We start from the raw sequence: 25,353 nt of genomic DNA, 5'->3' as shown, positions 1-25,353 counted from the left end.
TAGTTGTACAAAGTGTCTTATATTTAATTCAGTCCTAATTTTTATTATTTTTGTTCAATTTAATCCCAATTTTTATTAATTATGTTCAATTCGGTCCTAATTTTTTCCCTCTCTAAATTGAAATTAAATTAATTTTTTATTAAAATTTATATTTTTATTAAATATTTTCATTATTTTTAAACGAACCCTAACTATATTATTAGAATATAATTATTATATTTATGTTTGATTTTTGCTACATGTAAAAAATAGGGTTAGAGTTGGTTTAAAAATAATGAAGAATTCTTCTTCTAATTTTAAAAATAATAAAGAATTTTAATTCTAATTTAAAAATAAATTAGAAATTTTATTCTAATTTTAAAAATAATGAAGAATTATCCTTCTAATTTTACAAATAAAAAAATTCTTTTAATTTTAAAAATAATGAAGAATTTTTCATCTAATTTTAAAAATAATGAAGATTATTTATTATAAAATTTAAAATTAGGACTGAATGGAATAAAATTAACGAAAAATTGAGACTAAATTGAACAAAAATAATGAAAATTGGGACTGAATTGAATTCAAGACACTGACACGTGACATTAATACTGATTTAACACGTCACATTGACATTGTCGTGACATTAAAATTGTCCCTTGACACAATATTAACTTGACACATAAACAACTTTTTTAAATTAAAACAAATGTAAAAAGATTAAAAAATTAATAAAAATTAAAAATTAAAAAAAATCACAAAATGATACATGACACATAGTGTTTATATGTTGTAAACAATTTAAACAACGTCACGAAAAATACCAAATTAAACTTAAAATACAAAAATTAAAATCATATTAAACATTAAAAACATTGAATAAAATCAACAAAATTATAATCAAAATCATATTAAACCTAAAATTAACTAATTAAAAACACTAATCACAACCATCACAGTAAACACGTAACAAGGATCAGAAATAAAATACTCCAATTTTTGGGGACGAGTATGTTATTTAACTCATTAAGATTTGAAACGCACGAATGGCGGTGTAGAAGCTAGAGAAAACGACGTCGCTTAAGATGTGGTGAAATAAGGGGGGAGAGATTGTGCCCTAAGCGCAAATTTAAAACCCTGATTTTGTTGTGGCTGCAGTGAGAAAGGCGGAGCAAGGAGGATGGGAAGGTCACGAAGAAAATACAAGCAATCAAGAACGAAGGTCCGAGTGGGTCTCCCGAAGAAGAACCCTAGGCTTTTCAAACCTTCTTTTTCTGTTCCACCGAAGCTCTTGCAATCCCTCGCCGACGAGCCCCAATGGGACGACAAAGGCACCGTTAACCACAACTACCATTCATTCGGCGTTCTCTCCGACCCCAACTCCATCTCTCATCCCTCTCCCGCTTCCGAATCCATCGATTCCGGCAGCGATCTCGAAGAAGACGGTCTCTTATTACTCCCTCACTCCTTTCATCCTCATATATGCATTCAATCAAACAATTAATTATTGATTTGACGTTTTCACACTTGCTAGTGTCACTGTTTTTGTTGTTATTTTGATATTGGAATGATGATTTAGTGTTCTGTTTGGTTGGTGTAGACTTGAAATCAGCCCTAGGAAAGAAGCGAAGAGACGGGAAAAGTGCGCTTCCTCAGCCTCTCACTGCAATGCAACGGATTCATATTGGACGCCTCGTCGATAAATACGGAGATGATTATCAGGTTTGATATTATATTGTAATTATTCAATAGTTTTGCGTTTATTGTTATCGTTTCAGGTCTTGACGTAGGTTTTTGATGTTGTTGTTCTGTTTGTAGAGGATGTTGATGGATATAAAGCTGAATCCGATGCAACATTCGATTGGAACTTTGCAGAAGCTATGCATAAGATATCACATGTATCAAAACAAGAACCCGCTCCTTTTGGCCAAATGAAATGGATGGATTGGACCCTTTTGCCCAAATTTTGCACCTCTGAGGTGTGTGGTCTTTGAGAAATTTTGTTAGTGTTTTCGAATTTATAAATTATGTGGTTTTATGTTGTGCTAACCTGCCACCACCGAGATTAATTATGATTGAGAAATGTGTTTACATTAATTTAGTCTCAATACAGCAGAGTGCATAATTTGGATAAATTTCTAACAATATTTGCATGAATCCAAAAATGTGCAGTGACCAATTCAGTAACACAAATGTAGCCATGATGCCTGTAGCACGAAAACGAGGAGCAGAGTATATGAGCTCTATTATTACATAATAGTGGGTGGATAAAGTGCAGTAGCATGCCGATCATTGCCAAATCTATTATAATTGGATTTCAAGTATACTTCAGTTCGTATAACTTTCTAAAATGAATTTGGAGTCTTCATAATTTCTTAAGTTTCCGTTTTTATATTTTTGTGAATTTCATTTTCAGTATGTGCATTTGAACGTTGTGTTCTACTATAATTGTTGCACATTTAGAATCTGGGTAAGATATTTTTCGTGTATTGACCATCAGTATCATAAAAACTGACAACGGTTGGTCAAGTAGCTTTGCATTTTCTTAACTAAAATGATTTCTTTAAATATATAATGTGATCTCTTCGTTTAAAACTCAAATCCAGCTATTCACCAAAGACGACATTCTTCTATCCATTGCATTTAAGGCTAGACTTCATTTTACCTCATTCTATGATTCAACGGAGGAAGGCTTAGCAGTTTTTAGTTCTAAAGAAAGCTATTTTAAAAATTTAATTGAATATAATAATACTCTTGTGATTAAAGAAATTGTTTTGCAAATAATATAAAAAGTCATTTAATTTATGAGTTATCCACACTCTTCCGTTAACATCATGTTGTCAGCCTCCTCCTCCCGTCTTAATCGATTGTGACCTCGGATTTACCACTCACAAACTTCAACTGGAAGTAAAAAGAGTGACAACAAATACGTAGAATAATATACCGTTTAATATTTGTGTTTACATTCTATATGGACGTAGGAAAAAAATTTCGATTTTTTTTATTAATTTTCTTATTTTACATATGTAAGTAATGCTCTTCAGGAGGAATAACATGAATCACACAATTTTTCTTTGTAAGTAAAGTGCCATTAATAATAGCTCCTAAAATAGAATGATTTACACTGAGCAGAGTATACCCATAACAACTTAGAAGGCCACTACTAAGATACAAAATCAAAGAAATACTTTAGTTCCTACCAAGTAAATGGTCATTGTAGTGTTTCCTAAACTAGAGCGGCCGTTGTTTACATTGAACAGAGTTTGGTACGAACAGAAAAAAAGGATATATGTAATTGGTGATACAAGGTAGGAAGAAATGAGATGAATAAGGAAATGAAGAGAAAGTGAAGAATTGTTTGTATTTACTTTTAGATGCCCACGAACACCCTACACTGCGTTTCCCAGTGCTCCTTCACTTGCTTAACCCTCTCTTTTCTCTCCATCCGAAGCCTTTGCTCCCAGTACTCTTTGCACCTGTAAAAATATTGAATTTTGTGTTTAGATTAAGACAAATGAAAAATAAAAATGGAACACAATCGATACAGATTTTTGCTAGTAGAATAACTGCTAAAATAATAACTCTGGATTGATATCCACCAATAATTCTAATATCGTCTTTTCACTCAATTATCTAAAATATTTAAATAAATTGTGAGATTATAATAAAATTAATATTATGATGGGTTGGTCAATTATAAGAAACTAATGTATTCAGAGGTCCTTACTTATTAAGAGATTATAAATTTGTTGTTTCACTTGATTAATTCTACTTTCGCAAAGGGATTTTCTGGGAAATGGACAGAGTACTCTTAGAAGAAAATGAGTTCTATCAACGTAAGCCGTCCCCCATTGGCGAAAGCAAATTCAGGTTAACGCCTAAACTTTTTAATTATGGTTAAACATGCTTTGTGTGTGTGTGTATATATATGTGTGTGTGTGTACGTATGCAAGTCCATATGATTAAATTCAACGTGAGTCCAAAAATAATACTTTAACGGTAAAAGGGTGCTAATCAATTTAATTTGAAAGGGAAGAAGACAGGAAAAGTTGGCACAAATTGTGCAGTCCCTGAAGTAATTTTTTAAGGATAATTTTGTATGTATTTTGCAAGCATTGCCACAAGGATTGGAATTTAATGGATGAACCAATTGCTGCAATCACTCATGAGAGGAGTCAATGAAAAAAATTCACGACTTCGCATCTAGCTTCTACTTTTGGTAGTAAAGGTGCCAAGAAATTTAATTTCCAAGAGAGGAAGGCAGAGAAGGTGACACATTGAGACGCCCTCAAGAAATTCTTTAAGGATGGCTGTAAGTACTTTACAAGCAGTATGATATATTCTTAAGAAAAACAATCTTCCATTGCCTGGTCATACTTCTTGCAATACTTGCAATTACCCTAAATATTTCTTCTTTGGCTTCATATGTTGATACAAGGTGAGAAATATTTCACTTTGTTGGGTGTTGAGCTCCCTTCCTATATAGAGAAAAGGTCTAAAAGTTTGGTTAACCCACTTTGACTCACTCCTCATAAGTGAAGGGGCTGCTATGTCAGATTAGTGAGGGGGCAAAGGGTTTGCACACAGAGAGCAAAAAAACGCAGCTTGGGAGAGAAAATGCTGCAGAATTTTTCACCGTGCAGCCTCTGTAAAACGGTGATTCCGGATTCACCCTTAGATTAGGCTGAAACTTTGACAAAAAGGTTCGCACCACATGGTTTTCATTTTGACAGTTCGGATTATTAATTGGAGGTATGAAGTTAGAGATATTGGTCTCACACAATAGCTCTATTTTTATGTTTTCTTCTCTTTGTTCTTCAATTTTGAGAGTTTTATTGCTTTGGTGCTTTGGCTGGTTGTAGACACTTGTTTATGCTTTTAATTAGACTCTATTGTACTTATAATTGATCATAGTGGAGCTTGATCGAATGGCTTGTGGATGCAGGTTTTTACTTCTCACATTTGAGAGGGTTTTCCCACGCTAAAATTGATGGTGTTCTATATTGTGATTATTGTTACCATTTTTATTATTGTTACTCCTCGTACATTCTTGCAAGTTAGGGAATTATATTTGCTGCATTATCTGGTATTTTGGTTGCATTATGTTGGTTTAGGGTTATATTTACTTGCTTGAATAATGGAGTCAAATACAAATATGGTTGCTTTAAATGGTACAAATTATCATTTGTGGAAGGGGAAGATGAAAGACTTGTTATTTGTGAAGAAATTGCATATTCCTGTTTTTGCTTCACAAAACCTAGATTGTCTAATGACGAATGGGATTTTGAGCACCAACAAGTGTCTGGTTTTATTAGACAATATTTATAATCATATTGTTAATGAGACACATCTAGAACTTTGTGGGAGAAGATGAAATTTTTATATGCTTGTCAGACAATAATAAATTGTATTTGTTGAATAGCTTGATGAATTTGAGGTACAGGGATAATTCTTCCATTTTAGATCATTTAAATGAATTTCAAGGGTTCCTAGATCAATTGCCAGGAATGAGTATGAACTTTGATGATGAAATTTTGGGACTATTGCTACTGAATACTCTACCAGAGTCTTGGACGATATTTATGTTTTCAATTACAAAATCGACTCTGAATGGCAGTGTTTCTTTGAGCGATGCTCTTAGTGAAGAGATGAAAAGAAAGGTACATGGTTCTTCATCTCAGATTAAGATGCTTGTCATAGAAATTAGAAGAAGAATTCAGAAAAAGGAACTGAAAGGTTGTAGAGAAAAGAGTAGGAGCAAGTCCAAGTCAAGATACAATAATATAGAGTGTCATTATTATAATAAAACTGAGCACATTCATAAATATTGTTTTAAGTGGAAAAAGAACAACAAAGGCAAGAAGCCCAAGTAGAAAGAGAATGACCAAGATGATGACCTAACCCTTCAAAATACCAATTGTATCATAATTCGATAATTTGTTTCAACAAATTAATTGAATATTTAATTGTCAGATAATTAATAGATGATATTATAATTGCTGATTAATAGCAAATCACAATAACTATTGGAACAATCTCCTGTGGATAGTATTAATCAACAATAAAAATATGAATCATTAATACTAAAACTAGAATGAACAATAAATATACGTCTCTAACACTACAAGATAATATCCGGTTTTAAGAATAACCTCGTACCTTCGACCTAGCAGAATATTCAATTCTTCCAAATGCATAGCATCTTCGTAAACTCCATGCTGCAGTCAGCAATATAAAAAGTGTAAGTTGCAAGCCATCTAACAGTTTTAAAAATTGGTCAGCATTTAATATCCTAAAATAAGTGAACAGATAATCTTCTAAGCTGCAAAAAGAAGTTGAGAAATTACAGAAGAGCTACTTAGAATATTCTGGATCTAAAGTTTCCATCGTAGAAGTCAATTATAAAGCTAGGAGTCCAAGTGTAATTTTGAATCTCACATTGAGTACAACTTAGAAAATTGAATTATATAATGAAAGACACTTATAAATTTTTTATCTTAAAATTTTGGTTTATAAGTGGTGTAATAATCTCTTATATGAGTTTGTTCATAATTCATTTGAACTGAATCTTATTGGTGTATCCCCTTCAAAGTATCCAAAAAACTGAGTAGTGGTAGTTAGAGTCTTTCCGCTTGAGAAAGAGTATACTAAAGTGAAAACAACTCGTGCACAGTAGATATGGTTATTAAAAAAAGCTAATTTGGCTGTCATTTTATTGGTCGTTGAGTCATATAATTAAATAAAACCTCAGTCACAAAAGGGTGAATTTACAAGTTATTAAGGTGTGTATCATATGTATCAATTAACAGAAAAGTAATAGAAGTAAATCAGATCAATCATCTCTTTAGTGGATTGCTAAAGCAAGTTGTGGGAAATCTTAATGCTTATCAATCCGGTTGCATACCTGTCGGCATAGAGCACATTTTGCTTTGGACTTTGCTGCCTTAAGTCCATCGACAATGGTAACTGACGCAGCTAAGCAAGCGCAGGTGTAGCAGAAAATGTGGCCGCACGCCAGAGAAACTGGATCAAACACTGTATCCTGTCAATCAAGAGTAATGAAAATTATAAAGAGAAATAGTGAAGGACTATAACCAAACAAGAGTCTTTCGTGCAGAGAGCATATTGATGTGAAGAAACTAAGGTGATGTTGTCAAAGCGATCCTAAACCAGATTCAAGTGCATTAGGGAAATTTGCTAGGAAAATATAGAGCAAAATATGGAGGTGTGTGTTGGTCATGTGACATTGCAGCAGAAAAGCAAAGATAATATTATGAAGGAAGAGAAAAATTAGTTTCTGCAGAAAGTGATAGAGATATACGGACGCGAGAGATATTAATGGCCAATAAAATAAGAGATATTAATTGATTCAAAATGTTATAAAGGAAATACAATAATTGGCCACTAACAGCAAATTTTCTAACGAGGCAACAATTAAACAGACTTAAAAGAACAAAACTGAAACCTATCAAACTCCTCAAAATTAGCAAACTGACTTTGACTTGTTCAAAACATAAAGAAATTGATTATTGTAAAGCAGTGGCAGAGTAGTAGCAGTCCTAAAATAACACTAACACACTACACCTTGCTTTAGAGACTGTAAACACTAAGTTTCATTTTCAGAATTTCAAACTTGTTTGGTGGTAGAGATTTAGAAAGATATAAGCTATTTGCTCTTTTGCTTTGCAATACACAAGAGTTATAATACCATCCCTTTGCACTTTTCAAAAGAAAAAACTCTAGTTTCTCATGGAATCCTAGATTGTGAGAAATAGTTATTACAACTTGATTGCCAACAATGATCATAGCAATCTTCGTTCTACTCGGATTAAGATCACTCAATTTCTTCCTCAACCATAAGGCTCTATTAATAGCAGTAGTTGAAACAATAAACTCTGTTTCATCACTAGATTGAGCTACTATTTCTTGTTTCTTTGAACTCCATATCCAAGACTAAAGCAATAAAGTGCTTTTCATGTCTCTTGTGACATGCATCTTACCATTTCCATAATGTATTTGTTTATTCTCTCACTAACTCCATTTTATTGTGGAGTGTATGGAGCAATGACCTTGTTTACTATGCTAGCATCCTCACATAATGAATTGAATTCTCTCGAGGTGTACTCTTTTTCAATATCTGATTGTAAAACTTGAATGGTGCAACCTTATTTTCCACCATTTTCTTGAACTTTTTAAAGACTCTAGCCACTTCTTGAATTTTAAGAAAACAATGAAGCAAAATCTTGCAAAATCATCAATGGAGACAATAAAGACTACCTTTGAAAGATGGTGTTCTTTGTGGTCCACATAAATCAGTATGGATCAATTGAAGCTTCCATGTTGCCCTTTATGTTGTTTTTAGAAAAGGTTTCCTGTGCTACTTTCCAAATTGACATGCTTGCAACAAGGAAGATGATCTCCAAAATTAGGTAGACCCTTAACGAATTGTTTTGTTTGATGCAATAACAATCCTTGATGATGATAGTGACCGAGCTTTTTGTGCCATATCTCCATGACACTTACCTAGAAAGGAAAAACATGTTCTTCCTCTAATAGGTTAAAGGTAAATCTCTTTACTCTCATCTTGACCTTAAATATTTCTTGACGATGCATATTTTATCAAAGAGTTTTATCTTCGAAATAAACTTTGTAATCCTTCTCCATCAGTTGACCAACACTCAATAGATTTTTGTCAATTTTTGGAACATAAAGAACTTCAAAGATAAATTTTGTTCGAAGACAACTTGACAACTTTCAATTACAATCATATATTTTCCTTTGACTGCTTTATGTTTCCCATTTCCAATTTTAACTCTTGAAGTTTTTGCTTTTTAATTCCTTGAACAACTCCTTCTCACGAGTCATGTGATTAATGCAACAACTATCAATTAACTAACTTCACTTGAATCACTACTCGAGAAACACATAGCAACAAAGAGTTGATCCTCCTCTCTTGATTAGCAACTTAAGCATATGCTTCTTGGTGTTGAAGTTTTGCTCTGCATATCATCACTTCATGACCTAGTCATTTACCCTTGCTGCATTTTGCATCAGGCATTTGTCAGCATACGAATGGAGGGTGACCCATTCTACCATACAATGCTAACATGGTGAGTAGGTTTTCGTTTAACCCTTTCCTTGGTTGCAGTATTTTCAACTTATTGTTATCTAAAAACTTATTCTTGTAGTTTTTCTTTTCACTTAGTCCATCTTATTGGCACTAGGCTTGTAAAGCACCTTCAATTGTACGATCTTACCTCAAGTCATGTATGACTTTTGCCAAAGTGATCTTGGACAAATCCCTTGTACCGTGTCAAAAAAGTTTTAAACTACTATGGAATCAAAAAATTTGTTGCAAGCAATCTAACCTTGTTAGCAACGTTTAGTAGTTTGTTTGAGTAACCCTTAATCGTCTCAAATTCAGATCTTGCATGTCTCAAATCAGCTTGTCCCTTGTATGCTCTTCCTTCAAGTAATCCAAGATTGACTTTGGCATCTTGTGGGTCATGATCCTAGTAAATATGGTATGAGAAACACCAGCAAATAGGCATGACTTTTCCTTCTTAGTTTTTTTTTTTCTATGGTTCTTTATTTGGGCCATGGTTAGATTTTTAGATAGTGGATGTATTTCATAATTCTCTTCCTAGTCTTCCAACAAATCCATAGCTTCTAGATATGACTCCATACTTACTTTCCAAAGGTTATTGTTCTCTCCATCAAAGATAGGAGGAATAACTTATGAGAAACTCGATTCAACATCCATTTCACAAATCCCTCAAGAAGATAGCACATACACCAATTTGATGGTTATGTGAAGTTGGAAGGAGAAAAGCAAAGATAATAGAATGGCAAGGAAAAATAATTTTCAGCATATATAAAGATATGTAGAAGTGAGAGATATTCTTTTAATTGATTCATAAAGTACATATGTAGCCAACAAAATAGCTGACCACTAACAACAAATTTTCTGAAGAGACCACAATTAAACAAACTTCAAAGACAAAAAACTGAAACCTATCAAACTCCTAAAAATTAGGAAACTGATTTTGAGTTCTTCAAAATATAAACCAAAGGATTATTGTAAAGAGCCGGCAGTCCGAAACACAACAACTAACAGTCTGGATTCTGTAAACCATTAGCATACCTAAAATCATTTGAATCGTTGTAAAAAAAAGAAAGATTGCTAGGAAGCATCATGTATGGGGGAAACAAAAAGGCTATGTTCTGTTCAGATTTTCATGAACATCCTTTAAATTGATTAGATCCTACTTGCATCTGAGCAGCGGTAATCTTCAAACATACAACCTGAGTATATGTGTGCAATCCAAGTGAAAACGTACAATATGGGTGTAATGCACATACCATGAGAAATTCATCCAATAAATGAAAACAAGTAACTTACCAAGCATATGGAGCATGTTAGGTTAATGTCAATTTTGAAGGAATCAAAGAGCTCACAAGTAAGTGATGGTTTTCCATCCTTGAATGTGAGATAACATCCATGAAACAGTGCAGATGCCTCCCTGGACTTGGCTTTTGTTTCCCTCAAGTTAATGTGTAAGGCAATAAGCTCAGAAAGCCAAGGACTCTGAAGAATTTCCTTGTGCATGGTCTGGACTTTCGACTTGAATAATTGGCCTTGCTTGGAATAATGAATCTGCACTCATAGTAGTTGTGACAATATAAATTAAACACACGGCTTAGCATGGATTGTCAAAACTAAAAACTTAAACTAACACGGGAAAGAAACAGGGAAAAACTTGATATCTAGACACACCTTGTCATATTTCTTTAATATTTTTCGAATTGCAATGGAATTTATGAGTGCATATATGACTAGATCTTTGCCTTCTTGGATTAGAGCTGTATGATTCCTATGCAATTTTCCTTTCAACATGAGAAAGTACTTTCTGAAGCCAGAAGCAAGATGCACTTCCAGCAATTTCTGCGCTCGCTGGTTAAAGCACCCTACTATGTCTGACATCTCTTTGAGAAGGGAAGGGAAAAAGGTCCCATCACACACTGAACAATTAGATTAATCAAGTTAGCATACCGGTTGCTGAAGATATTGAAAGGTTTAAACCCTCACCAAAGAGATATCCTTCCTTAAAAATATTGCTATCATCTTATAACGCACAAGAACTATACATGACCATCTAACTACACAACTACAGTTCTTGAATCCAAATTAAGAACATACATTTTCGACGGTACTCAAAACAAAATCATAAATTATAAACTATGCAAATCATCCTCATAAATATCACTTGAAACAAAATTGTAAAATTAACCGTCATGAATTATTCGCCATTCCCTATAAATAACTATTTTTTGTTGAGATAATCAATGTTGACATATAAGTAATAGATTTCCATGTAATGGAGTGGTTGAATATGATATAAAATATGACCTGGGCAATGATCGGGGCAGGTGGGTGTGGATGCTCTCCTGCACCTTTTCATGGTCTTTTTGAGCTTCTTGAAGCCAACAGCAGGGAGCTTGTGGCCATGCCCTTGAATGTAACGCTGGTAGGTCTTGCAGAATTTCATGCTTTCTTAGAAATATCTATGGATTGATCAATCAATCTAATCTCTGATTATAATTTTATTATTCTAATTAATCAATTAATCATTACAAAACAAACAAAGAAACAGAGAAAGCGTAATAATTTAAAGAAGAAACAAGGCCAAGGTTGAATCGCAACTAACGAGTGGCCGCTTCTTGTTTCCGTAATCATCTGCCCGCCATTTCTTAACGATTTGACCGCGTACCAGAGGAAGCTTTTACCGTAACGGACCAGTTCTATTATTCACATTTTATTATATTAAAAAATATATATAATTTATAATTTTATTATTTCTATAAGTAATTTTTAAATAGAAAATTAATACAATTTAAACAATTATGTAATTATTTTTTTAAAAAGAAACATTATTTAATTATTTTAAAATAAAAAACTATTCAATTATTTATTTTATTAAATAAATAAAATAAATCAATTATTTTATTTAATGAATAAATAAAAAATAAATTTATTTTTTATTAATAATTTTTTATTATAACAAAAATAAAATATGCATTTATTATTCAGTATGGTAATAAGAAATACTTATTTTTAACTTGTTTAAATAATGTAATTAATTATGTTTACAATATTACAATGAGCTACTATTTTTTAATATTTCTTCCCAGTTTTATGAAGAAAGTTTTTATTATCTCTCGTCTCCTCCTTTGTTTTCTTTTATTTACGTATATGATGGTCAAACTACCAAGTATCTTTCATTGCATATTTATGTTCCCTTTCTTCAAACCCTAATCTTAATTTGGTTTCAAAATTTGATTCCATTTATTTTTGCTAACTTTTCAATCTATGACAGAAAATTTAATAATGTTTAAAATAGAATTAACTTTTCTTCACTGATTAAAACATAATTAAGCTAAACTAACTCTTAATATAAAATATGAATTTGGCATTATATATGATTATTTGGTATATAAGAACAATATATAACTACGCATAAGGCATATTTTATAATATATTTTTAAATAAATGATTCAATATAAATAAATATAAATATTTTTAGATAAAGTTATTCATTAAATAAAATTACTATATTAATATGAATTATTTAAAAGATATAACAAATGACCTAAAATATAAAACAAAAAGAAATCCAATACAATTTTTTTAATTTTAACCATAAACCTGTTTATAAACAGCCATCAAAGTATTCATGTCCCATATCTTATTATTTAGAAAACGTCAAAAGGGAAACCAAAGTATGTAAGAGTAGAGTGATTTAAAGAAGTTTGGAGTATATAGGTGTAAATAAAGGATAGGACTGAACGGTTTAGATTAAAATAAGAGTGATATATAAATGAAAGTTTCAAAAGTCTTAGATTTTCTTGAGGATCAAGCAATTTCCTGAAGGTGTTAAAAGCTTTTTGTTCGGTTAAGAGGTAAGGGAAGCTAGTTAATTTAATTGATTGGTTGATAATGAATGAAAATGTTGTTTGATGGTTTTGCATGTGTGTGAAATTGAATGTTTGTGTGTAGGACATTGTTTGTGTGGGATGATAAATGTTGTGGTTATTGAGTTGTGGATTATGTAGAATTTGGAGTGAATTCTGGTTTGGAATTCTTTGAAATGATGTTAGAAAGATTTAGGTAATCTTGGATAAGTGTAAATTGGTATATGAATCATGCATGGAGGATTAGAAGTTGGGAAAAATGTTTAGTTTTGGTAAATTCTAGTGTGTTCTTAATTCTGCAGAAGTTCTGCAGAATTATGCAGAAAGTTGAGCGTTCGCTATTGACCGCTCGGTCATTAACTAGGTTCGGTCTCTTTAGAGTCTTCCTAGTTCATGATCGTTCGGTATTAGTAGTGCTCGGTTTTGTACTAGCGTTCGATATTAATAGTGCTCGGTTTTGTACTAGCGTTCGATCTTAGTAGTGCTCGGTTTTGTACTAGCATTCGGTTTTAGTAGTGCTCAGTTTTGTACTAGTGTTCGGTCTTAATAGTGCTCGGTTTTGTACTAGCGTTCGGTCTTAGTAGTGCTTAGTTTTGTACTAGCGTTCGGTCTTAGTAGTGCTCGATTTTGTACTAGCGTTCGATCTTAGTAGTACTTGGTTTGTATTGGTGTTCGGTCTTAACTACGTTCGGCCTCCTATGGGCCTTACTTGTTAATGACCATTCGGTCATGCTTTCGTGATCAGTCTTACCTGAGTATTCGGTCTAAGTTCTTAGTTTTCGGCCTAAGTTATAAGTATTTGGTTTCGCTCTAGTGATTCGGTTATTCTAGTGTTCGGTCTCACCATAATATTCGATATTACATTAGTATTTAACTGTATTCGAGCTTACGTTAGAGTTAGATCCTTAATAGTGTTCAGTCACTTCTTCAGCCTTACCTATTATGGACCATTCAGTCCTGTTCTTTGGGGTAGTGAGAAACCGTTCGGTTTCCAAAGTACGCAACGTGGTCGGTCTTGCATGTGGTTTCCATTGTTGTTTGATAACTTGTTTAAATTCAGTTATATGAACATGTATGAATAATGGAGTGGATGTTGTTATAAAGAATTATGTTCCAACTGGTATGAAAGAGAATTCTAAGGAGGAATGTCTCCGTAATTGGTTATTAAGGTGGTGGTAAAGTATGAATATGGACACCGAAATCCACGACGTTCATCCTGACATTCTAATGATTACCAATTCTCAAGTAGAGATGGGTAAGTCATGTCGTGAGAATAGCAGGAGGCCCTAACCTCGGGGGGATGTACGGTGAGTGATAACGGGCTAACCTCGTGTGGCAGCTGATAGGTTTCCAGTTACTACACCCACGAGTGCACGAACGACCAAAGCTACATATTCATACTAGTCCGGACGATCAAGTTAAAGTGGTCGGTCAATATGCGTTTATATGTTTTATACATTTGTATGATTATCTGATCTGTTTGTTTGAATTGTATGCTCACATGACTATTACATTACACTAGCTTACCCTTCTTTTCTGTCTTGTATATGTTTTCCGTTCGGTATTTCTTCTTTGCAATGATCATCCTGTGGGTGTGAGTAGAGGATGGCGAGTGTTCTCTAGAGCAGGCGCTGGATGGAGAAGACCCAGCTGCTTAGACTAGGGCCGATCGGTTGTGTGTATAGTTTGGTAGGGACCGTTTGGTCATGTATATAGTTTTGTATTAGGATAGAATTTTGTAAAGTTTTAAATTTATGGTTATTTTCGGATAACTGTAAGTAAACTTTATTCCGAAAAAAAAAATTGTTCTACGTTATTATTATGTGATGACTCTTATATATATAGTGTTCAACTATATTTTTGGGATGTTACATTAATGGTATCAGAGCAGTTCTTTCCTTGGAAACCTGTAGGTTATGAGTATATTATGCTTGTGTTGTGTACTCAGTGTTCGGTTTAGATAATATCTTTGTCTCTTTTAGTTGGATTGATAGTTCTTTCTCTCTGAATAATCATAAGAGGGCACCTAGGCCTCCTCCTCCCCCACCCACAAATCCGGATGCTCCAGACTTGATGAGAATGATGGAATAAATAATTAATGCAATGCAACAACAGAATATAGATTTGGTTCAGCAGAATACTACGGCGATGAAACAATTCAAGGCGACCAGAGTCTCAGCTGAGGCCTCTCAGAGGCAATATGTGGATATTATGGTGAGTGGTAGAGTTGCAGCGGGACCGTCTACTTCTTCTGCTACTCATCAGCAAGAATGAAGCTTAGAGAGTTTCCTGCAGCACCATCCGGCTAAGTTCAGTGGGAAGTGTAGTCCGGATGAGACCGATCAGTGGTTCCGAGACATGGAGAGGATCTTCCATGCCAAGAGGTGTTCGGATGAGAACCGATTGGCTTTTTCTGAGTATTTGCTAACAGGAGAAACTAGTCATTGGTGGAGTAGCATGAGAATGCTATTGGAAGGGAGCGGTACTCCCATATCTTGGGAAGTATTCAAGCATAAGTTTTACACTGAGTACTTTTCAGATAGCGTTCGGTTTGCAAAGGAGGTAGAGTTCCTTCAGCTGGTTCAGGGAAACATGTTAGTATTAGAGTATGCCGATCAGTTCAAGCATCTTTTAAGGTTTCATACGTTGAGAATGAATGAAGAGGGGCAGTGCATGAAGTTTGATAATGGGTTGAGAGGTGATATCAAGTTGTTGGTCACCAGTTTAAGTATCAAGGAGTTTCCAGCTTTGGTGGAAAAGGCTAGAGTTTTAGAGAAGACAAAAATGGAAGTGGAAAGTCATCAAAGACAGCCACCGAGGGTTGGAGGACCGAACATTTCCAGAGGTAGTTTTGGTATCAGGAGAACTCCTTATTCTCGGTCTTCTTCTTCTGGATCCAAGGGTTCTTCTTCATAGTCATCCGGTTCCAATGGTCATTCAGGGCAGCAAGGGTCAATAAGTTGTTATAACTGTGGAGGACCTCATGTTAAGTCAGTTTGTCCTCAATTGAGAGAGTACAAGAGGTGCAATCGGTGTGGAAGGGAAGGTCATTACGAGAGGGATTGTCCCTTGGGTAGAAGGGAAGTGGTTCAGAACCATTCGGTTGGGAGGTTTCAGCCGAGAGGAGGTGTCAGACCTCAGACTATTGGAAGGGTCTATGCTATGTCAAGAGTAGAAGCGGCCAGTTCAGCTAAGCTTATTATCAGTCAATGCTTGTTGTATCGTAGAGATTGTGTAGTGTTGTTTGATTCTGGGGCAACGCATTCTTTTGTTTCTGATGCATGTGTAGAGAGATTGGGGTTAACTGTGGGAGAGTTACAGTGTGATCTGGTGGTGTCTACACCAACAACAGGTTTAGTTAGGACATCTTTAGTGTGTGCTAGATATCCGGTTGAGGTTGAGGGGCGTCGGTTCAAGGTGAATCTTATCTATTTACCTTTGCAAGGTTTAGAAGTAATTATAGGAATGGATTGGTTGTCTACCAATCATATTCTTATAGATTGTGGAGAGAAGAAGTTGGTATTTCCTAAAAAGGGAGAAGTCGTGCCAATTTCTTCTGGGCAGTTGAAGTAAGATTTCTTGGAGGGAGTGTGTTGCTTTCTGGTGTTGTCTTACTTAGAAGCTATTCCGAGTGAGCAGTGTGTAGACCGCTCGGTAGTTTATGGTGTAGACCGAACGGTAGTAAGAGACTTTTTGGATGTGTTTCCTGAGGAAGTGCCTAGGTTGCCTCCTCAGCGGGAAGTTGAGTTCTCTATTGATCTGGGGCTGCTGCACCAGTATCAATAGCCCCTTATAGGATGGCCCAAGCAGAGTTAACGGAACTGAAGAAGCAAATTGAGGAATTGCTGGAGAAGCAGTTTATCAGACCGAGCGTTTCGCCTTGGGGTGCGCTTGTTTTGCTAGTGAAGAGGAAGGATGACAACTCTCGGTTATGTGTGGATTACAAGCAGTTGAATAAGTTAACCATCAAGAATAAATACCCGTTGCCTAGGATTGATGACTTGATGGATCAACTGCATGGGGTTGCGATGTTTTCCAAGATAGACTTGAGATCAGGTTATCATCAAATTTTGGTCAAGGAAGAGGATGTTCAGAAGACTGCTTTCAGGTCTTGGTATGGTCACTATGAGTATGTGGTCATGTCGTTTGGTGTTACTAACGCTCCAGTCATATTCATGGACTACATGAATCGCATCTTTCAACCGTTCCTAGACAAGTTTGTAGTGGTTTTCATTGATGATATACTGATATACTCTAGGAATAGAGTGGAGCATGAGGAGCATCTGAGCGAGTGCTCAGTGTGTTGAGGAAAAAGAAGTTGTATGTTAAGTTGTCAAAGTGTGAGTTCTGGATGGATGAAGTAAAGTTCTTAGGCCATGTGGTCTCGGCTGGTGGCATTTCTATGGATCCTGCAAAGGTGCAGGCGATTCTTCAATGGGAGAGGCCCATTTCGGTCACGGAAGTTAGGAGTTTTGTTGGGTTGGCAGGATACTATCGGAGCTTCATTGAGGGTTTTTCAAGAATTGTAGCGCCATTGACTCGGTTAGCTAGGAAGGATCAACCTTTCGCTTGGGCGAATCATTGTGAAGATAGTTTTCAGGAGTTGAAGCAGAAGTTGACGAGTGCTCCTGTGTTGGTAATCCCTGACACAGGTAAACCTTTTGAGGTTTTTTGTGATGCCTCATATTAGGGATTAGGTTGTGTTTTTGATGCAGGAAGGAAAGGTGGTAGCCTATGCTTCAAGGCAATTGAAGGTTCATGAGAGGAATTATCCTACTCATGACTTGGAGTTTGCGGCAGTGGTGTTTGCCTTGAAGATTTGGAGGCATTTTCTGTATGGTGCTCGATTTCAAGTGTTCAGTGATCACAAGAGCTTGAAGTATCTCTTTGATCAAAAGGAGCTGAACATGAGGCAGAGAAGATGGATGGAATTCATAAAGGACTATGAATTTTATCTACTCTACCAACCTGGTAAGGCTAATGTGGTGGCTGATGCCTTGAGTAGGAAGATCGTGCATGTGTCGGCAATGATGGTCCGAGAACTGGAATTGGCTGAAAGCTTTTGAGATTTAAAGCTACAAGTGGAGTTAGAACCCGACATCATATGCAGCCGCTTAGTGGTAGAAAGTGAACTTTTTAACCGAATCTGAGAGAAGCAGTCGACAAATGTTGAGCTACAAAAGTCAAGAGGACTGACCGGTAGTGAACAAGGGAAGGATTTCATTTTGGGACCGGACGTCATTTTGAGGTTCAGAGGAAGGATTTGTGTTCCTAGTGATGGGGAAATTAAGAGGTTGATTCTTGAGGAAAGACATCAGAATCATTTTAGCATGCATCCAGGCATGACTAAAATGTATCAAGATCTCAAAGAATCATTTTGGTGGTCGGGTATGAAAGTAGATGTTGCTCGGTTTGTGTCATCTTGCTTAACATGTCAAAAGGCTAAAGTAGAGCATCAGAGACCGGGACGTTTATTTCAACAGTTGGACATTCTCGAGTGGAAATGAGATAACATTGTTATGGACTTTATCACTCATCTTCCCCGTTTGGTCAGAGGGCATGATGTTATTTGGGTTGTGGTGGACAGGTTGACAAAGAGTGCTCACTTCATGGCCATTAATTTGAGAATGTCAATGGCAAAACTTGCTCAGTTGTACATCAGAGAAGTGGTGAGGTTGCATGGAGTGTCGTCCAACATTGTTTTAGATAGAGATCCTCGATTCACTTCAAGATTTTGGCAGTTTTTGCAAGGAGAGTTGGGCAGTCGGTTACCTATGAGTTCGACTTATCATCCTCAGACGGATGGTCAGTCAGACAGAACGATCCAAACACTAGAGGACTTACTAAGGACGTGTGTTTTGGATCATTTGAGAATCTGGGATGAAGTTTTGGCATTGGTTGATTTCACCTACAACAATAGTTACCAATCCAGTATTGGCATGACACCTTTTGAAGCACTCTATGGGAGGCTTTGTAGGACTCTACTTTGTTGGTTTAAGGATGGAGAATCTGTTTTGACTGGGCTAGAATTGATTCAGCAAACGACGGAGAAAGTGAAATTGATTCAAGAGAGATTGAGAGCAGCTCAAAGTAGGCAGAAATCCTATGCCGACCGAAGACGGAAATCTTTAGAGTTTGCAGTTGGAGATCATGTCTTCCTCCGAGTGACTCTTACTACCGTGATGGAAGAGTCGTTCGTACCAAGAAGTTGTCTCCTAAGTTCATTGGTCCTTATCAGATTTTGAGACGTATAGGACCAGTTGCGTATGAGATAGCTTTGCCGCCTCAACTATTCAACCTTCATTCGGTTTTTCACGTATCTCAACTTAGGTATTATCTGTCTGACCCTTCTCATGTGCTGGAATTAGAAGACGTGCTAGTTAGAGAGGACCGTTCGATTGAGATGCAGCCGGTCAACATTGTGGAGAGCCAAATTAAGCAACTTAGAAGAAAATTCATCAGTTTAGTTAAGGTTGTCTGGGACAGAAGGACAAGTGATTCTACTTGGGAATTAAAAGATGTCATGAGGGAATTATACCCTCAACTGTTCTCTAGTAAGTCTAATTTAACACTTTATAAACCTATTTATAAACAACCATCGAAGTATTCATGTCCCTTTATTTAGAAAACGTCAAAAAGGGAAAACTAGAGTGTGTAAGAGCCGAGAGGTTTAAAGAATTTTGGAGTATATAGGTGTAAACAAAGGACGGGACCGAGCAGTTTAGATTAAAATAAGAGTGATATATAAATGAAAGTTTCCAAAGTCTCGTCCTATTCTCTGAATACAGTTATATCTCTCCAAATTCTTCTACTCTCTTCTTTTCTCCTCCTTTTCTCTAGATTCCTTCAATCACACTTCATCTGTTCAATAATCAGACCGTGCCTAAGCAATTCGGGTGTCAAGAGCTTTCCATTCCACCGATCGGTTCAGTGTTTAGAGTTAGTAAGTTTCATTCTCTCTTCTTAGTGATTTTGTTTTCTTGTGCATGCAAGAGAAAATTTTGTTTGCATGTGTTCATCAGACTCTTTTCTCAAATTCTGATTTCATTTTTGGACCTACTGTTGGTCTCCTCTTTCAAATCGGGGATCGGTAGGTGTTCTTAGAATTTCCTAAGGATCAACCAATTTCCTGAAGGTGTTAAAAGCTTTCTTTTCAGTTAAGATGTAAGGGAAGCTAGTTAATTTAATTGATTGGTTGATGATGTATGAAAATTTTGTTTGATGGTTTTGCATGTGTGTGAAATTGAATGTTTGTGTGTTCGACATTTTTTGTGTGGGATGATAAATGTTGTGGTTATTGAGTTGTGGATTATGCAGAATTTGGAGTGAATTCTGGTTTGGGATTCTTTGAAATGATGTTAGAAAGGTTTAGGTAATCTTGGATAGGTGTAAATTGGTATATGAATCATGTATAGAGGATTAGAATTTGGGAAAAATGTTTAGTTTTGGTAAATTCTAGTGTGTTCTTAATTCTGAAGAAGTTATGCAGAATTATGCAGAAAGTTGAGCGTTCGCTGTTGACCGCTCGGTGAGGTTCAGGTACTCAGTCATTAACTGGGTTCGGTCTCTTTAGAGTCTTCCCAGTTCATGATCGTTCGGTCTTAGTAGTGCTCGGTTTTGTACTAGCAATCGGTCTTAGTAGTGCTCGGTTTTATACTAGCGTTCGGTCTTAATAATGCTCGGTTTTGTACTAGCGTTCGGTCTTAGTAGTACTCGATTTTGTACCAGCTTTCGGTCTTAGTAGTGCTCGATTTTGTACTAGCGTTCGGTCTTAGTAGTACTCGGTTTGTATTGGTGTTCGGTCTTAACTACGTTCGGCCTCCTATAGGCCTTACATGTTGATGACCATTAGGTCATGCTTTAGTGATCGGTCTTAGCAGAGTATTCGGTCTAAGTTCTTAGTTTTCGGCTTAAGTTATAAGTGTTCGATTTAGCTCTGGTGATTCGGTTATTTTAGTGTTCGGTCTCACCATAGTATTCGATATTTCATTAGTATTTAACTGTATTCAGCCTTACGTTAGAGTTAGATCCTTAATAGTGTTCGGTCACTTCTTCAGCCTTACCTATTATGGACTGTTTGGGCCTGTTCTCTAGGGTAGCGAGAAATCGTTCTCTTTCCAAAGTATGCAGCGTGTTCGGTCTTGCATGTGGTTTCCATTGTTGTTTGATAACTTGTTTAAATTCAGTTATATGAACATGAATGAATAATGGAGTGGATGTTGTTATAAAGAATTATGTTCCAATTGGTATGAAAGAGAATTCCAAGGAGGAATGTCTCAGTAATTGGTTATCAAGGTGGTGCTAAAGTATGAATATGGACAACGAAATCCACAACGTTCATCCTGACATTCTAATGATTACCAATTCTCAAGTAGAGATGGATAAGTCATGTCGTGAGAATAGCAGGAGGCCCTAGTGATAACGGTTGAAAATACTGTTATGTGTGATTCAATTTTGACATTAAATCAACCCTTTTTGACTTAGAAGGTTGCTTGAACTCATGTTTTTAGTATAGTTTTGTGAAGAAGTGAGTAGAGGGTATACTTGATGATTTTATCACTAAATTCCCTTATTATGTAGCTAATATAGTGCTTGGAAGAATCTCCAACAATGTATAGACCTGAATCATCCATAAAGTTGAGCGTCGTTGAAGGGGGCTGAGCGTAGAATCCAGTCCCGCACCACGCCTAAGTGCCCTTCCAGGGGCGCAGCGCCAATTTTCTCGCATTTTCGCCCTGGTGCCCTAAATGAGGGTGCTGAGCGTCAGCGTGTTGGGCCTGGACCCGTTTTCTGTTATTCTTTTGATCTATTTAAGGACTTGGACATCCTAGGGATTGTATCTCTTAATGGCTTGAGCACACAAACACACGTTTTGCTCCTTTGAAGGCAGATTTGGGGATGCAGGAGCTCTCCTTTTCAGTTTCTAGGGTTTTTCTGTTTCTTCCATTCCATTGTACACCTAGTTTATTCATGACGATGTGGAACTAAACTCTTTTGTATTTGGGGAAGATGTAACCTCTAAACTCTCATGTATTTGAATTTGTTCTGAGTTATAGTATGCTTCATTCATTAATTGTTAGGGATTTTCTCCTTTGCTCTATGCTTGTTATGTTTTGATCATTCATAGCACGATTTTATGATTTGTTTGAGTATCGAGAGATATCTTACGAATCACGATCTGGAGAATTTCTCCCAAGAGCAATATTGCCTAGGGATGGGGATAGGAGGATTGGTCGTCTTAAGCTCCTAATCGTAATGCACAATTAATTATTAGGGATGCAAGGGATTGTGGTCTAGTAATTAAGGATAGGCTTTCTTCGTCGAGGGATCGAGTTTTAAGTAATTTAGAGAGTGACGAGTGACGTTAACAATTTAATGAAGAAGAAGAATTCATATATGAATGAGAGTGATTAGGTGAAATCTAAACCCCAACAACATTATCGTCTCATATTATCAACTTCATCCATTCATTCTAGTGTTTAGCCTCAATTGATCAAATTGCATTCATGTTTATTTTTATTGCATTTGCATTCAAAACCCCAAAAATTGGTCTTAAGTCTTAATTAGTTAAGCAATTACACAATTGTTTAGTGCCGTGAGTCCTCTCGGATACGATACTTAGTCTTACCATTTTATATTACTTGATACGATTCGGTACACTTGCCAACATCTTAACATGTTTTTGGCGCCGTTGCCGGGGACTCGTGGTTTAAACTATACTTTTGTGTGATTCTTAACTGAATAGACTTTATCTTTAATTTTATCTTTTTATCTGTTTGTGCTAATTTGGTGCTCTAGTGTAGTGTTCTTGAGTCTCTACAGGATTAAATCCGAAAGTCTGTCCTAGGAGCACATGATCATCAAAAAGAGAGGAAGATTGAAGAAGGTCGTAGGGCGCCTAGTTGCCCCTTTAAGGGCCATCAACGCAGGATGTCACGCATCACCGCTTGGGCACGCCATTGAGCGCACTGAGCCAGACTTCAAGTGCCATCAGAATCTTTCTTTTTAGGTATGGAAATAGAGAAAACTGCCAATAGTAGATGAAGAAGGCAGATAATGAAGAGAAACTAGTTCACCAAGACTCTGTGCATGAAATTAATGAATCCTACCTTGGCAAACCAATGAAATTCAAGAACAGGTTATGGGTGATTAAAGATATTAAAGATATTGGAGTTATTGAGATTGAGGCTCCTTATTCAAGGAGAGTAAAGATGGTGACTAAGAAGTTGTTGAAGTTATGTTGGTGTGATGAAAGAGAGAAAAACACCAATATCAAAAATCTGGATTGTGCTTAATAGTGTCAGGCTCGTGACGTTAAACAAGCGTTTATTAGGAGGCAACATAATTTCTGACTTTTTCTTTTTAATTGATTATTTGTGTGGTTTGGATTTGATTTTGCTTTGCAGTAATGACAACATCTACTGATGGATACTGGACAACATCTACTGAGGGATGCTAGGAGGACTCAGATGATAGCATCTATTGATGGATGCTAGGATGATTTGGATGAGAGCATCTACTGATGGATGCTGCTATAAAGAGGAACATCTATTGATTGATGCTACTATATTAAAGCATCTACTGATGGATGCTATGATGATGAAGATTCAGATGAGAGCATCTACTGATGGATGCTACTAGATTAAGTATCTACTGATGGATGCTATGTGATTAAGCGTCTACTTATGGATGCTACTGAAGGCATCTTCTGATGGATGCCGATGAAGATGAGAAAGATCAACATCTACTGATGATGTTGATGAGAAGGATTCACATCTAGTGATGGATGCTGGAAGATTCAGAGGAAAGCATCTACTGATGGATGTTGTTAGATCAGGACTTTTATATTTTTGCTTTATTTTATGCTTATTTGAATTTTGTTTGTTTTGTTGTTTTTTAGTGTTTGTGTACTTGGTTTAATGAATTGTGTTGCAATGGTTTGGTACGATGTGATAAACTGTTGTTTGTGATGAGTAATATTCTTGTGTTTGCTCTATTGTCTATGATGCATGTTGAGTTAATGATTGATGAGGCATTTAAGCATATATGGTGGTTGCTCATAGTTTTGTTAAAAACAGATGCATGATTTCAATTGTGATTAATATGCTAGGCAGGATGTTTATCAAATTGTAGAACGTGAATTAACCGATGAGAGGTTGGACTCCAAAGCTTTTGATTGATTGAATGCTATTGCTTTGGAAGCATGATTGATTTTGCCTAATTTTCTATGATTGAACCACTTGCTTGCTTGTTACACATGATCAAGGACATGTTTTCTTCTCCCTTATAAGCCAATGCCAATATGTGAACCCAACAAAGAATAATGTTTTTCTTTAACCTTTGAACCTTGAGCCTAAATGTGAAATTTTGAATATCCTTTTTGAAATCCTTACCTTGAGTTGAGTAGAGTATGTTTATATGGTAATGGAGAATGGTTCAAGTTTGGGGTTGTGAGAAACCGGAAAGAACTTTGTGAAATTCCTTAAAGAGCATTGAGGAAAAGCAAAAAGAAAAAGAAAAGAAAAGAGAAGAAAATGTTAAGCTCAATGAAAGGAAAGTTGGGAATGAATTGAAGATTGGTTTCTCATATAAAAAAAGAAAGCGAGTTGATTGTTAATGTGAATAAATGAATTGTGCACTCTCTTAACTCAAGGAACTTTGTTGTCTAGAAAAACCAATTTTCTTCTTAGCCCGACCTCAATACAAGCCTCAAAAAGTCCTTGTGATGATAACTTGCTTGTGAGTGTGTTTGATATGTGATTAAATGAAAGGAAAAGTTGATTCATGTGACATTGTAATGGTAGAGTGTAAGAGTGTCACCTCACTATACACCTTTGAGTTTGAGTGAAACATTTTTGAGTGCTTGAGTGAAACACGTGAGGAATAGTTCCATGCACATAGGGTAACATTCTATCTGCTTGGTGATCACTCATAAGGTTGTTGCATCTGTTGTGTATGTCTTGATTATGTGAGCACCATAGTTGAAGCTTGATTGGCTAAAGCATCATTATATCTTGACTAATCTTTCTATGATGAGCAAACATGAGTTATTTACTTGTCCTAGAGGAAAATGCTTTTTGGTGTGCTAGACCCTTGTAGTATGATTATTTTGTTTAAGCCAAGTTACATTTTGCTTGAGGACAAGCAAAGTTCAAGTTTGGAGTTGTGATAACGATTGAAAATACTGTTATTTGTTATTCAATTTTAACATTAAATCAACCCCTTTTGACTTAGAAGCTTGCTTGAACTCATGTTTTTAGTATAGTTTTGTGAATAAGTGACCAGAGTGTATACTTGATGATTTTATCACTAAATTCCCTTTATTTTGTAGCTAATAATGTGCTTGGAAGAATCTTCAACAATGTATAGAACTGAATCAGCCATAAAAGCAAGCAAAACAGC

The 25,353-nt window shown here is 35.7% G+C and overlaps 4 protein-coding genes across 6 annotated transcripts; 3 read left to right on the top strand and 1 right to left on the bottom strand.

Annotated features, from left to right (window-relative positions):
* The first annotated feature begins 1,069 nt into the window (after positions 1 to 1,069).
* Positions 1,070 to 2,350, top strand: LOC108325288 (nucleolar protein 16). 2 transcript variants are annotated; one of them, XM_017558333.2, is made up of 4 exons: positions 1,070 to 1,424; positions 1,580 to 1,701; positions 1,798 to 1,958; positions 2,152 to 2,350. In XM_017558333.2, exons 1-3 carry the CDS (start codon positions 1,160 to 1,162, stop codon positions 1,912 to 1,914), a joined length of 504 nt encoding a protein of 167 aa, XP_017413822.1. In that variant the 5' UTR covers positions 1,070 to 1,159; the 3' UTR covers positions 1,915 to 1,958; positions 2,152 to 2,350. The 2 variants fall into 2 exon arrangements, with proteins under 2 accessions (XP_017413822.1, XP_052731295.1); XM_052875335.1 differs by lacking the exon at positions 2,152 to 2,350 and having other exon boundaries at positions 1,085 to 1,424; positions 1,798 to 2,118.
* A 696-nt stretch (positions 2,351 to 3,046) lies between these two features.
* On the bottom strand, positions 3,047 to 11,766 carry LOC108325379 (probable E3 ubiquitin-protein ligase BAH1-like 1). Of its 2 annotated transcripts, none has more exons than XM_017558444.2 (7): positions 11,684 to 11,766; positions 11,390 to 11,513; positions 10,757 to 11,001; positions 10,382 to 10,636; positions 6,884 to 7,021; positions 6,139 to 6,197; positions 3,047 to 3,455 (listed from the first exon to the last, which is right to left on the bottom strand). In XM_017558444.2, exons 1-7 carry the CDS (start codon positions 11,714 to 11,716, stop codon positions 3,350 to 3,352), a joined length of 960 nt encoding a protein of 319 aa, XP_017413933.1. In that variant the 5' UTR covers positions 11,717 to 11,766; the 3' UTR covers positions 3,047 to 3,349. The 2 variants fall into 2 exon arrangements, with proteins under 2 accessions (XP_017413933.1, XP_017413934.1); XM_017558445.2 differs by having other exon boundaries at positions 11,390 to 11,571; positions 11,684 to 11,760.
* Positions 11,767 to 15,099: 3,333 nt separating this feature from the next.
* Positions 15,100 to 16,524, top strand: LOC108324592 (uncharacterized). Its single transcript, XM_017557533.1, has 3 exons — positions 15,100 to 15,165; positions 15,247 to 15,796; positions 15,893 to 16,524. The coding sequence occupies exons 1-3, from the start codon at positions 15,100 to 15,102 to the stop codon at positions 16,522 to 16,524; spliced, it is 1,248 nt and encodes a 415-aa protein (XP_017413022.1).
* Positions 16,525 to 17,302: 778 nt separating this feature from the next.
* LOC128195828 (uncharacterized mitochondrial protein AtMg00860-like) lies at positions 17,303 to 18,017 on the top strand. The gene is made up of 3 exons (XM_052874517.1): positions 17,303 to 17,617; positions 17,667 to 17,804; positions 17,868 to 18,017. The coding sequence occupies exons 1-3, from the start codon at positions 17,303 to 17,305 to the stop codon at positions 18,015 to 18,017; spliced, it is 603 nt and encodes a 200-aa protein (XP_052730477.1).
* Positions 18,018 to 25,353: the final 7,336 nt, after the last annotated feature.

The sequence above is a fragment of the Vigna angularis genome, chromosome 3 (genome assembly GCF_016808095.1).
Source record: "Vigna angularis cultivar LongXiaoDou No.4 chromosome 3, ASM1680809v1, whole genome shotgun sequence".
Taxonomy (NCBI): Eukaryota; Viridiplantae; Streptophyta; class Magnoliopsida; order Fabales; family Fabaceae; genus Vigna; species Vigna angularis.
This window is presented reverse-complemented; position numbering and strand designations above follow the sequence as displayed.